This window comes from Neoarius graeffei, chromosome 3 (genome assembly GCF_027579695.1).
Source record: "Neoarius graeffei isolate fNeoGra1 chromosome 3, fNeoGra1.pri, whole genome shotgun sequence".
In the NCBI taxonomy this organism is placed as follows: domain Eukaryota; kingdom Metazoa; phylum Chordata; class Actinopteri; order Siluriformes; family Ariidae; genus Neoarius; species Neoarius graeffei.
Window position 1 is genome coordinate 58508884 of NC_083571.1, and position 12133 is coordinate 58521016.

General features: G+C 43.2%; 2 protein-coding genes across 2 annotated transcripts in view; one reads left to right on the forward strand and one right to left on the reverse strand.

Annotated features, from left to right (window-relative positions):
• Positions 1 to 3467, reverse strand: part of drap1 (DR1-associated protein 1 (negative cofactor 2 alpha)) — a 49105-nt gene extending 45638 nt beyond the window's left edge. Inside the window, exon 1 of the mRNA XM_060917051.1 lies at positions 3232 to 3467. Within this exon, the coding sequence (XP_060773034.1) occupies positions 3232 to 3273 (42 nt within the window). The 5' untranslated portion in view covers positions 3274 to 3467. The remainder of the gene's footprint in view (positions 1 to 3231) is intronic.
• Positions 3090 to 7210, forward strand: c3h11orf68 (chromosome 3 C11orf68 homolog). The gene is made up of 2 exons (XM_060917050.1): positions 3090 to 3697; positions 6152 to 7210. Exon 2 carries the CDS (start codon positions 6194 to 6196, stop codon positions 6914 to 6916), a length of 723 nt encoding a protein of 240 aa, XP_060773033.1. The 5' UTR covers positions 3090 to 3697; positions 6152 to 6193; the 3' UTR covers positions 6917 to 7210.
• Positions 7211 to 12133: the final 4923 nt, after the last annotated feature.

Genomic DNA, 12133 nt, shown 5'->3' on the forward strand with positions numbered 1-12133 from the left:
ACTACAGCTATGGAACCAACTCCCAGAGGACATCAAAAATAGCCTGGCTAACGCAACTTCAAAGCTCTGCGAGCATTTGGTCTGGCAAAGATATTAAGCCCAACCGTTTCCCAAAGCGCGTGGTTGACCCGCCTCCCTGAAATGCCTCAGTTTGCTACTGGTCGAAGCCAGAAAAGGCTGTGACGAAGCTTAAACCAATCACATCACTCTTTCCTCTGACGTATGTGACGCGACGGAAACTGCTTGAGTAATAGGAAGAAGATAAATACCTCCAGGGCTGCTCTTTGCCCCGTTTTCAATGAGAACTTCCCGTTGAATGCTTTCAATACAGCATCTACCGCTGTGTCAAAGGCTTGCCGCTGCTCCATGTTCGTAATGTTCCTAGTGAATGAAGCGCTTCCGGCATAGATTCTGTAAACAATCTATGGCTTCCGGTCGCAGTTCTACTACGTCACTGCCTTGAACACGCCTCTACCCAGGGCCGTTGGAGATGCTCAAAGGTGACTGGCTCCTGATTTTTCGGGAGCTTGGAAGAGCTGGAGATAGCTTGCCTTGCCAGACTAAAGGCCTCTGCATGCTCTTGCAACAAGGCTTTCGCAGATAGCTTTTCGCAGACAGTTGTAATTTATTGTTGAGCGGGAGTAATAGGCATGCGCGATGTTATTCACCGGCACAACGCAAGGGGGCGCGAAATCGCTAGGAGTAGTTGGTTGGTGTGGTTAGTGGAGTGTTTATCCTCCGGTTACTTATAATGACTAGAACTGGAGTCGTATAGATGTACGTACTTCCTCACTTCCTCGATCAACCGCTCTTCGTGCTGCTCCATCTTCACTCGTGTTTTTAAAAATGCCGGTCGTGAAAACAAAACAAACCGGGAAAGTAGGGAAGCGGAAGTGCGTGTACAGCGGATGTAGAGTGGACCAATCAGAGCCCTCTTGTCTGCGACGCTGTCTGCGAGGCTTCTGCAGTGGTCACAATTTTTGGGAGGTGCACGCAGAGCGTCTGCGAAGGTGGGGGGGGGCTACGCAGACACTGTCTGCGACACCGTCTGCGAGGACTGGGTTGTCAGCATAAATTGGCCTTAAGCTCGCAACAGCCCCCCGTGTTGCGTCACGCTTAGGATGGGCGGGCCCAGGCTACATCAAAAATGCTCCTGCTGTTGGCAGCTGCTTCAAATCTAGACTAAAGGGCCCCATACACGTTCAAAAAAGTCGTCAAAATTTTGTATCAAAATTTTGATAGCAAAATTTTGATAGCAAAATGTCCACACACGATTCAATGTTTTTTCTATCAAAAATTCAGTATTGTCAAAAACTTTGACATGGACGCAGCAGTGGCCGTAGCACTTGTGTTCGCTTTGGACAATGAACCGCCTCGGCATCGACGGAAATGGTCGAAAGACTGGTTTTTGAAACGGCAAATGTACGGTCACGTCAACCTCTTCAGAGAACTTCGTCTCAAAGAACCAGAGGACTTCCGTAATTTCCTTAGGATGGATGCCCCATCCTTCGATGAATTATTAACCCCGCCGACAGTAGTCGGAGGAGTTATTATTTTCACCTGCGTCAGTCTGTGTGTGTGTGTGTGTGTGTGTATCTGTCTGTCTGTGTGTCTGCAAGATATCTCAAGAACCAATGGATCGATTTGGACCAAATTTTGTACGTGTTGCCAATCACCCAGGAAGGAAACCATTAAATTTTGGAGGTCAAAGGTCAAGGTCATGCCAGAACTTCGAAATTTTCGCCCAATGTATTTTAATAGGGAAAAGGCGGGGTTTGCACTCGTTAGAGTGTCCCTGTCTAGTTGGACCTTATCAAGCCATTGATATTGAAAGAAGACACTGTGATGCGTTCATCTATACCACCAAGTGAACGCTCGTCCATCACACTGAGGTGCCTGGCATCTGGAAATTCTTTTGAAGACTTGAAATTCCTGACTGCAACGTCTCCGCAAGCAATTGGAAAGACAAGCCCCCCACACACGCATCAATAATTTGACGACTCTTCAAAAAATATCAAAGTGATTCGATATGTCAAAATTTGGGTTCAAAATTTTGACATCAAATTTTTGACATCAAAACAACCTACACACGATCAAACTTTGTATCAAAATTTTGATACAAAATTTTGACGACTTTTTTGAACATGTATGGGGCCCTTAAAGACCAAGCTGTTCTCAGATGCTTTCTGCTAACTGATAAATATCGTCATCTTGACATGTTTTAAACTTGACTTAACTTTTACAGTCTCTGCATGTTTTAAACTTTACTTAACTTTTATTCTATTTTATTCTGCTGTTTTTTTACTGAACTTTTACTTCATTTTATTATTAGTGATGCAGCGCAAGGCGCATCACTTATTTTATTTCTACTATTTAATTCTTTTTTTCTCTCTCTTCTTCCCCCTTTATTTTATTTTCTATTGCTTACTGTTTTGCTTTTACCTCTGTAAAGCACACTGAACTGCCACTGTGTATGAAATGTGCTATATAAATAAACTTGCCTTGCCTTCTCTGGTTCAGGAGCTTGGTAGCAAATTTGAGTTTCCTTCCAGGGATTAATAAAGTGATTCTGATTCCTGTTCTCACAGAATGTAATAAAAGTTATCTGCTGTGCTGCTTGAACAGTTAAGAGAGAAGAATTTAGCAAAAAGACAAAAGTGCATTTTGCGTTACAGAAATAAACTTAGCAACAATAATTGAAAAAAAAAACTCTGCTTGTCATGACAAATCTCTCATTTAACAGTGTATTAATAGAATAATAACAATAACAATACACCGAGTCTGTTAGTACTGTGTGTGTGTGCGCTTCCTAGCCAACTAGCTTAGCTTCCTCCTAGCTTAGCTTGCTCCAGCTAACTGCATTTCCTGAGGCAAAAAAATCCTAAAAATAAACCCCTTCCATCCACCAGGTGTATTTTTATCACCTAATAACTGCACTGTGAAACGAAAATAAGCAGCTATCTATCGAAAGTGTCGCTGGTGTAAATAGTTAGCATCGGCCTTGTCGAGCTCATTTGCATTGGTTTGCTAAACTGACGTCAAACAGCCATGTTGGATTGGAGCTCCAGGGATAAATGAGATATTAGTCGCACTAACTAGACAATAATAAGATGTTTAAACGCACTGATTGCTTTAAAAAAAAAAAAAACCCGGAAACTGACTATAAAGATTAAGCTTAGCTCGCTAATCCTGATAAAGCTAGCTGTCGGTAGCTAAAGCTAACCAACTTACCGGAGGAAACCTGGCGTTGTATTTCTTCTTTTTGCTTGGCATTTTAAAATTATTTTTCTAATCCCAGATTGAATTTATTTATTTATTTATTTACGTCTTATTATTATTTACAATCCTTCTTCTTTTCCCCAGGTCACTATTTCGGTCTGTGCGGCTTCTTTTTCCTCTTCCAGCCGAATTCACGCTAGCGCCGCTCAAGCCACATTCCAATACACTCACTTATCCACTCAATTGGGAGAAAAGTCCGTCTTCTGATAAACACAGAATCATGCACTAGCTAGGCGCCCTAGGCAGGACACACGCATGCGAATCGCAACACCACCCCCAATTCCGTTTTCCAGTGATTCTGAATCAAGCAAGTAGTGGGAGTGTTGTGGATTTTTGTTGTTTTATTTAAGTCGGCGGCTAATTTCTGTCTACAAATCTTGAGCAGTATGTAGAATCGGTTTCATATCGGTTCACTTGTGTAAGTTTTTTTTAAAATGAATATTAACGCGAATTTGTTTGTGACATGAAATAAAGTTTGGTATTGGAACTGTAGTGTGCTAGCCGTTAGCATTTAGCATAGTTAGGGGAGCTAAATGTAGATATAATGTAATACAATAAGAGCGCTTAGATTAGTGATCTCATAAACGTCTTTTTTAAGTATGTAAGGAAAGAAAAGTTGTACTATGAAATGAGTTGTTTGTTGTCTGTGACCTGTAACGGAAAATAAACATAGGAACGCAGTTTGTTAGCCGGTTGCTAAATCTCTAAAGTCCAGTTAGAGTTGTTTGTTTTGGTGACTTCCGTTTTCCTGTTTTAATATTTTTCTTTTTGTGTTGTATGTTTATATAAATCAAGACAGCTTAATGTTTAGCAATGAACTAGTCACCAGCATTGTATTCTATTGTATTGTTTGGCAGCATGTTGTTAATTTGTACCAAAATTAAGGCTGCATCGATACCGATACTGATCTCAGGTATTGTTTCGATACCGGACTAACTTTCTCAAACTCCGATATCAACACTTTTTACTATGTGGCAAATCTGGTCTAGGTTGTCATGCAAATCAATGATTTATATTCATAGATTAGATAGAACTTTATTGATCCCTTTGGGAGGGTTCCCTCAGGGAAATTAAGATTCCAGCAGGATCATTACAGATAAACAGAGAATAGAAAATAGAGAAGAAACTTCTAGATAAATTAAGTATTTACATATACAAATATAAAAAGAATAAGATATGGGGGGGCAGCAGGAGAGATATTGCACTTTATATTGCACATTGTCCGGTATTGCTTATTGTCAGGCTAGGCTACTGCTCCTTCCCGTCCTCTGTCCTCCCTCAGAGAGGAGTTGTACAGTCTGATGGCGTGAGGGACAAAGGAGTTTTTAAGTCTGTTCGTCCTGCACTTGGGAAGGAGCATTCCGTCACTGAACAGGCTCCTCTAATCTAATCTGTATCTCATCTCATTATCTCTAGCCGCTTTATCGCAGGCAAGCTGGAGCCTATCCCAGCTGACTATGGGCGAAAGGCGGGGTACACCCTGGACAAGTCGCCAGGTCATCACAGGGCTGACACATAACCATTCCCACCAGTTAACCTAACCTGCATGTCTTTGGACTGTGGGGGAAACCGGAGCACCCGGAGGAAACCCACGCTGACACGGGAAGAACATGCAAACTCCACACAGAAAGGCCCTCGCCGGCCACGGGGCTCAAACCCGACGGTTCAGCTTCTTGCTATGAGGCAAAGCGCTAACCACTACACCACCGTGCCGCCTTGTTGATTTGTATTTTGCAAAATATACAGAATCAATAGCTTTAATAGACTAGGACGAAGGCAAACCTGACAGCAGTGACCGTAAAAACTAAAAGGGCGCTCAGTAGAGCGATTACCTCCGCCAAGTCAAGTGTTCTCAACATCAAATCACTTGAACCTAAACAAACAGGTGAAAGCATACGTGTTGGGCTTGAGAGCAGTTCAGTTCTGTGAGCACTGAGACACGTGCTTCTTTTTCCCCCTCAAGGTGCAACGAATGATATCTTGCCCTCCCTTTTAAGGCCTATACTTGCTGATGCTGCTTTGCTCGTTCAGGTTGGCGACACTCAGACGCTCTGTTATGGATAACAAAACATTTTCTGGCGAGTACGCACAGAGTGATTTTGGGCTGACCAAATTTGGTTGCAGCTCCAAATCGGTGGCTCGACTGTGAACGTTAAAAACGAGGAAGGCTGTTGAAACAGTCTTGTGACCAAAGATGTCCTGAAAGCGGGGAAGCCATGGCTTAATGGTTAGAGAAATAGCTTTGGGACTAAAAGGTTGTTGGTTTGATTCCCTGGACCAGCAAGAATGCTTGCTTACTAACTAACTAACTGCTCCCAAGGCTGCTCTGTGTGTGTTATAAGTTGCTCTGGATAAGAGCATCTACTAAATGCCTGTAATGTAAGGAAAGTGTCAGAAATTTAAGATGACCATCTCACAACTGAAGTCGACAAACCAACCAATAGGAATGCAGCATGAAATGATGCACTGATCAACGTGATACTGACACTAGACCCCAGTGCTTCATTGTTGACCACTACAGCAGTGCGGATTGGTAACACGCACTGAACTGATGACGTTTTATTCGTATATATCGACTTGCGTTGTAGCCTATGATTCACTAGGTGCTCTCATTGTACGTTCTACATACATCAAATGTCCAAGTTCATTAGATCCATCCATGTTGCACAGTGTGGCATGCGGTAAACGTATCCGATTGCTGAGATCTGACCGTCTATAGGCGCCGTTAGACGTACAAAGCTAATTGATTGACTCGAAGTACTCCTTTTGGTATCGGTATCGATGAGTAACATCTTGATATCGCTGCATCCCAAAATTCACGTTAAGGAAAAGAAAGCCAAAAGGTGATTCCTGGAGTATTTGTTGTTCACAGGATTAAACGCCGCAGTCCACCAAGTCGCATCCAGAACAGAAGATGGAGGAAGAAGACGACCATCCTCAAGCTCTTTCAGCAGAGGATTATGCAGCCGAGGCTATGGCGGCCGATCTATGTCCTTGGATTGAATTCGACGCCCGTAAAACTCCCAGAGCCGAGTTCCCCAGTTGGTTGGAGTCCAATCGTCCCTCACAGGTGAGCCGCTTCGGGGACGACGTCTCGGGTCCTGTAGGGTGGATCGCCGTGTATGGCACCAGCCACTGCCCGAGCAACGGCGACGTCTTGGGCTTGCAGGAGAGCTGGGAAAGACTTCTCTCCAGCGGCCGAGCTGTCACTTTCCAGACCATTAAAGAGCTCGCTCTGAACCACAACGTGCTCTCGGGGAAATGGCTGATGCACCTGGACACAGGTTTCAAAGTGGACCACGCGTGGGAGTGTGTAGCAAGAGCCATCCTGGACGAGAAGATCTCCAACGCCAAAGTGAGCCCACGCGAGCCCAACTCGGACGGACGGCACGTCATTTGCGTCTACAACGATAACTTCACCGATGAAGAACAGGTGATGCAGCTGGACGCAGCCATCAGGGCGACCGGCATCAAGTGTCCTCTGTCTTACAAACCAGACGTCTACACCTATCTGGGGATTTACAGGAATAACCGCTGGAAGCTGTGCCCCACCATTTACGAGAGCAAGTTCGATCTAGAGTGCGTGCCCCGGCGCTCACACATCATCAACAAAATCACCAACTTGGAGGTGACATAAGCAGATGAAGAAAACTCCTCCAGCATTGAGGACTGTCCTGATGGTACTGATGCATGTGTGGGTGTGTGTGAGTGACCTCAGAACAACGTGAATCTTCTCTCTTTCACCTAAAATAGTTCCCTGTTTCTTTTTGTTTGGCTTTTGTTTTAAGCCAATTTTAAAGAGATTGTAGTAATTTACAAATAACTTCATCTCTTCCTTACCATGATGCCAATTACCATTAATCATTTGTGTTGACTGATGAGGAACAAAAAGATTACACATGTTATGTTCAATAAACAGGTGTGAAACACTGTTTGGAGAATGCTTCCATGAATTCTTCTTGAAGGTACTTCTATGTGTGTTTGAAGACACGATCACAGGAATACTGGCAGAATTCTGTAACTGAATAAATGCTGAAAAACTAAAAGTCCATGGGGTGGAGTCAGCTGATCCAGCTCCTCCTTCCAAGACAAGAGCGAAGCCAGAAGTCAAGGGGTGAGGTGTGTTTCAGGCTGGAGAAGTGTGTTCAGTCGGTTAGGGCTTAAGGCCAATTTATGCTGACAACACAGTCCTCACAGATGGCGTCGCAGATGGCGTCTGTGTAGCCCCCCCCACCTTCGCAGACGCTCTGCGCGCACCTCCCAAAAATTGTGACCACCGCAGAAGCCTCGCAGACAGCGTCGCAGACAAGAGGGCTCCGATTGGTCCATTCTACATCCGCTGTACACGCACTTCCGCTTCCCTACTTTCCCGGTTTGGTTTGTTTTCACGACCGCCATTTTTAAAAACACGAGCGAAGATGGAGCAGCACGAAGAGCGGTTGATCGAGGAAGTGAGGAAGTACGTACATCTATACGACTCCAGTTCTAGTCATTATAAGTAACCGGAGGATAAACACTCCACTAACCACACCCACCAACTACTCCTAGCGACGTCGCGCCCCCTTGCGTTGTGGCGGTGAATAACATCACGCACGCCTATTACTCCCCGCTCAACGATAAATTACAACTGTCTGCGAAAAGCTATCTGCGAAAGCCTTGTCGCAAGAGCATGCAGAGGCCTTTAGGCTTGTACTTGGTATTGGAGCAGATCAAGTTCCACCCCTTAGACTTTTGGTTCTCAAATTTGGAAGGTTTTTTTTTTTTTTTTCCATTTACTGTGGTGCTTGAAAGTTTGTGAACCCTTTAGAATTTTCTATATTTCTGCATAAATATGACCTAAAACATCATCAGATTTTCACACAAGTCCTAAAAGTAGATAAAGAGAACCCGGTTAAACAAATGAGACAAAAAACTGTGGGTGGTAAGAGAGAGCAACTGGACTTGCTTGAAGATTCTTGAAGACGTTTCACCTATCATCCGAAAGGCTTCTTCAGTTCTGTCTGACTGGTAGGGAGCATCAGATATTTATCCTCTCATGGATGAAAAGCTCATCTAAGGTGTCATTGAGTCATCCTGTTGGTGTGGGTCACTGGGGGCTGGTTGTGAACGGTCTCGAGAGTCGTTATGATGACCCACACCAACAGGATGACTCAATGACACCTTAGATGAGCTTTTCATCCATGAGAGGATAAATATCTGATGCTCCCTACCAGTCAGACAGAACTGAAGAAGCCTTTCGGATGAGAGGTGAAACGTCTTCAAGAATCTTCAAGCAAGTCCAGTTGCTCTCTTTTACCACCCACGGTTTACTATGACCTGGATGACTGAGAATCTTCACAGAAATGAGACAAAACCATTATACTTGGTCATTTATTTATTGAGGAAAATAATCCAATATTACATATCTATGAGTAGCAAAAGTATGTGAACCTTTGCTTTCAGTATCTGGTGTGACCCCCTTGTGCAGCAATAACTGCAACTAAATGTTTCCGGTAACTGTTGATCAGTCCTGCACACTGGTTTGGAGGAATTTTAGCCCATTCCTCCATACAGAACAGCTTCAACTCTGGGATGTTGGTGGGTTTCCTCACATGAACTGCTCGCTTCAGGTCCTTCCACAACATTTCGATTGGATTAAGGTCAGGACTTTGACTTGGCCATTCCAAAACATTAACTTTATTCTTCTTTAACCGTTCTCTGGTAGAACGACTTGTGTGCTTAGGGTCGTTGTGTTGCTGCATGACCCACCTTCTCTTGAGATTCAGTTCATGGACAGATGTCCTGACATTTTCCTTTAGAATTCGCTGGTATAATTCAGAATTCATTGTTCCGTCAATGATGGCAAGCCGTTCTGGCCCAGATGCAGCAAAACAGGCCCAAACCATGATACTACCACCACCATCTTTCACGGATAGGATAAGGTTCATATGCTGGAATGCAGCGTTTTCCTTTCTCCAAACATTTAAACCAAAAATGTTTGCTTCTCATTTAAACCAAAAAGTTCTATTTTGATTTCATCCGTCCACAAAACATTTTTCCAATAGCCTTCTGGCTTGTCTATGTGATCTTTAGCAAACTGCAGACAAGCAGCAATGTTCTTTTTGGAGAGCAGTGGCTTTCTCCTTGCAACCCTGCCATGCACACCATTGTTGTTCGGTGTTCTCCTGATGGTGGACTCATTAACATTAGCCAATGTGAGAGAGGCCTTCGGTTGCTTAGAAGTTACCCTGGGGTCCTTTGCGACCTCGACGATTATTACACGCCTTGCTCTTGGAGTGATCTTTGTTGGTCGACCACTCCTGGGGAGGGTAACAATGGTCTTGAATTTCCTCCGTTTGTACACAATCTGTCTGACTGTGGGTTGGTGGAGTCCAAACTCTTTAGAGATGGTTTTGTAACCTTTTCCAGCCTGATGAGCATCAACAACGCTTTTTCTGAGGTCCTCAGAAATCTCCTTTGTTCGTGCCATGATACACTTCCACAAACATGTGTTGTGAAGATCAGACTTTGATAGATCCCTGTTCTTTAAATAAAACAGGGTGCCCACTCACACCTGATTTTCATCCCATTGATTGAAAACACCTGACTCTAATTTCACCTTCAAATTAACTGCTAAGCCTAGAGGTTCACATACTTTTGCCGCTCACAGATATGTAATATTGGATCATTTTCCTCAATAAATAAATGACCAAGTATAATATTTTTGTCTCATTTGTTTAACTGGGTTCTCTTTACCTACTATTAGGACTTGTGTGAAAATCTGATGTTGTTTTAGGTCACATTTATGCAGAAATATAGAAAATTCTAAAGGGTTCACAAACTTTCAACCACCACTGTACTTATTGTCGACAGCAATCAGATACTGAGATTTTGTCGAGATTGGGTAACCAGAATTGTACCACAACCGTATTTTTAGCCAATGTTTGGCCACATCAAAAATGATAAACAGCACATCTTGCATGTATCTAGTTTGTTTTAACCCCGCCTTCCTATTTTCTGTTGACTCACAGGTCACTTGACTCGAACCAAACGTCACCTTTATTGCAAGCAAGGCTTTTCCACTTAGAGAATGTTAGTCACGTTTGTTCGGATGACCGTTTTAGCCACACACACAAAAAAAAATCAATATAGAATAACGTTTGTGTACCTCTTGTCAAATCAGAAATGCTGCAGCTAGGCTGTAAAATATTGGCACCTCTGTTCTCTGTCTTTACATCACTGAACTCCATGTCCATTGTATAGTTTTGCAAACAACAGAGAATACCTCGAAGTTAAACCAAAAAGCCAAGGAGGTAATACTGTTGATGAGGTTGGTTTTTCCATCTTTAGGCAGAATCATACAAAACCTACAAACCTGAGTTCCATGAAACTTGGTGGAATGGTGTAGCATGGGCCAAGGAAGGGACCCGGCAATTTATTTTCGTTTTCGCGATATAGCATTTGCCAACCATCTTAAAATCCAGTGACAAAACATAACCAGTGTAGAAATACCATGACTTCATACCACGTTCACAGGTACCAGTATTCCTCTGTGATACACATGCAGGCATGTCATTCTATACTAAGTAACTTTAAAAACGCACAATGGAATTCAACACGATATCACTTTAGATCCATGCATATATTTGAAATTTATGATATTGTATGTAATGCACACACATCTTGAAACATCGATGAAGGACATTTATTGTCAAACTCAAGAATTAATTCACAATAAAAAAATTCAAAGTGACAGTTGGTCCATGTTCGGACCGTCATGCTGGAGATTCTGGGTCTGTGTCGTCCAGGGGTCTCAGCAGCAGTGACTGAGGGTGTCAGGAATCTGTCACGGAGGTGAGCTAGCCTGATGTGCTGATCCTGAACTGGTGTCGTGACTCGAGGCTGACCAGGGCGTGGACGATCCCTGGTGCTCCCTGTCTGTCTGTAACGCTGACTCAAACGGGAAATGGTCGAATGATGAACACCGAAGTGCCGGGCGACCTGTCTGTCTGTATACTTCCGGCACGCAACATCCCGATGGCCTGTTCACGTTGATTTTGGCTTAGGCGTGGCATCTTCAATAATGACAATTTTCCCATCATTTCCCCCGGGTATTTATAGGCAAGATTGTGTGTGTACAGTGTATGCAAAATTTGTTTGAAAATTAAAGCCTGTCCATGTCATTGACTACCCGAGTCATATTGTACGTTATTGAGTACAACTCCCTTAAATTCTGATTTGAGCACAGATTTGGAACTTATTCGGGCGGAACGAAGTTATTTTTCCATTGTGATACATTTCTTTTCTTCTTGAGATAAACTCAGCACGAATTCAGCAAGTTTTATCAATGTGCATTTTAAAGTTACTTAGTGTAATAATTTTGGAAACATATCCAGACATATTAAAGTACATATCACGGGTAAATTCAGGAGCAAGATCAGTGTAATTCTCTTATTTTAAACTTTGGTCAAATATGTCACATTTTGCATTTTGTGCAATTTTTTTACCTTGCGCAATACCAGAAAAATTCAGTTGAAATCAAGCCACTTGAGGTGAATTGGTCCGCCTCTGAAAAAACTTGGCGTTTGGATTTCCCGGGAAACATTGATTTTCGTGACGTCGTGTGCGGGACGCCTCCCTCTGAATCCTACGTCAGCGCTGGTTTGTTTATGAGAAAACGACCTGGTGGTTTTCTGCAAATTTCTTCAACGTTATCACGTAATTATTAAAATGGTTAACAGATGTATTGTAGGAGGGTGTAGCAACACCAATCTTGATGGGATTAGTACTCATCGTTTCCCAAAAGACCGGACAATGAGAGAGAAATGGGAGCGCTTGGTCTACACAGGCTGTGCACTGAAACCGTGCAAAGCTC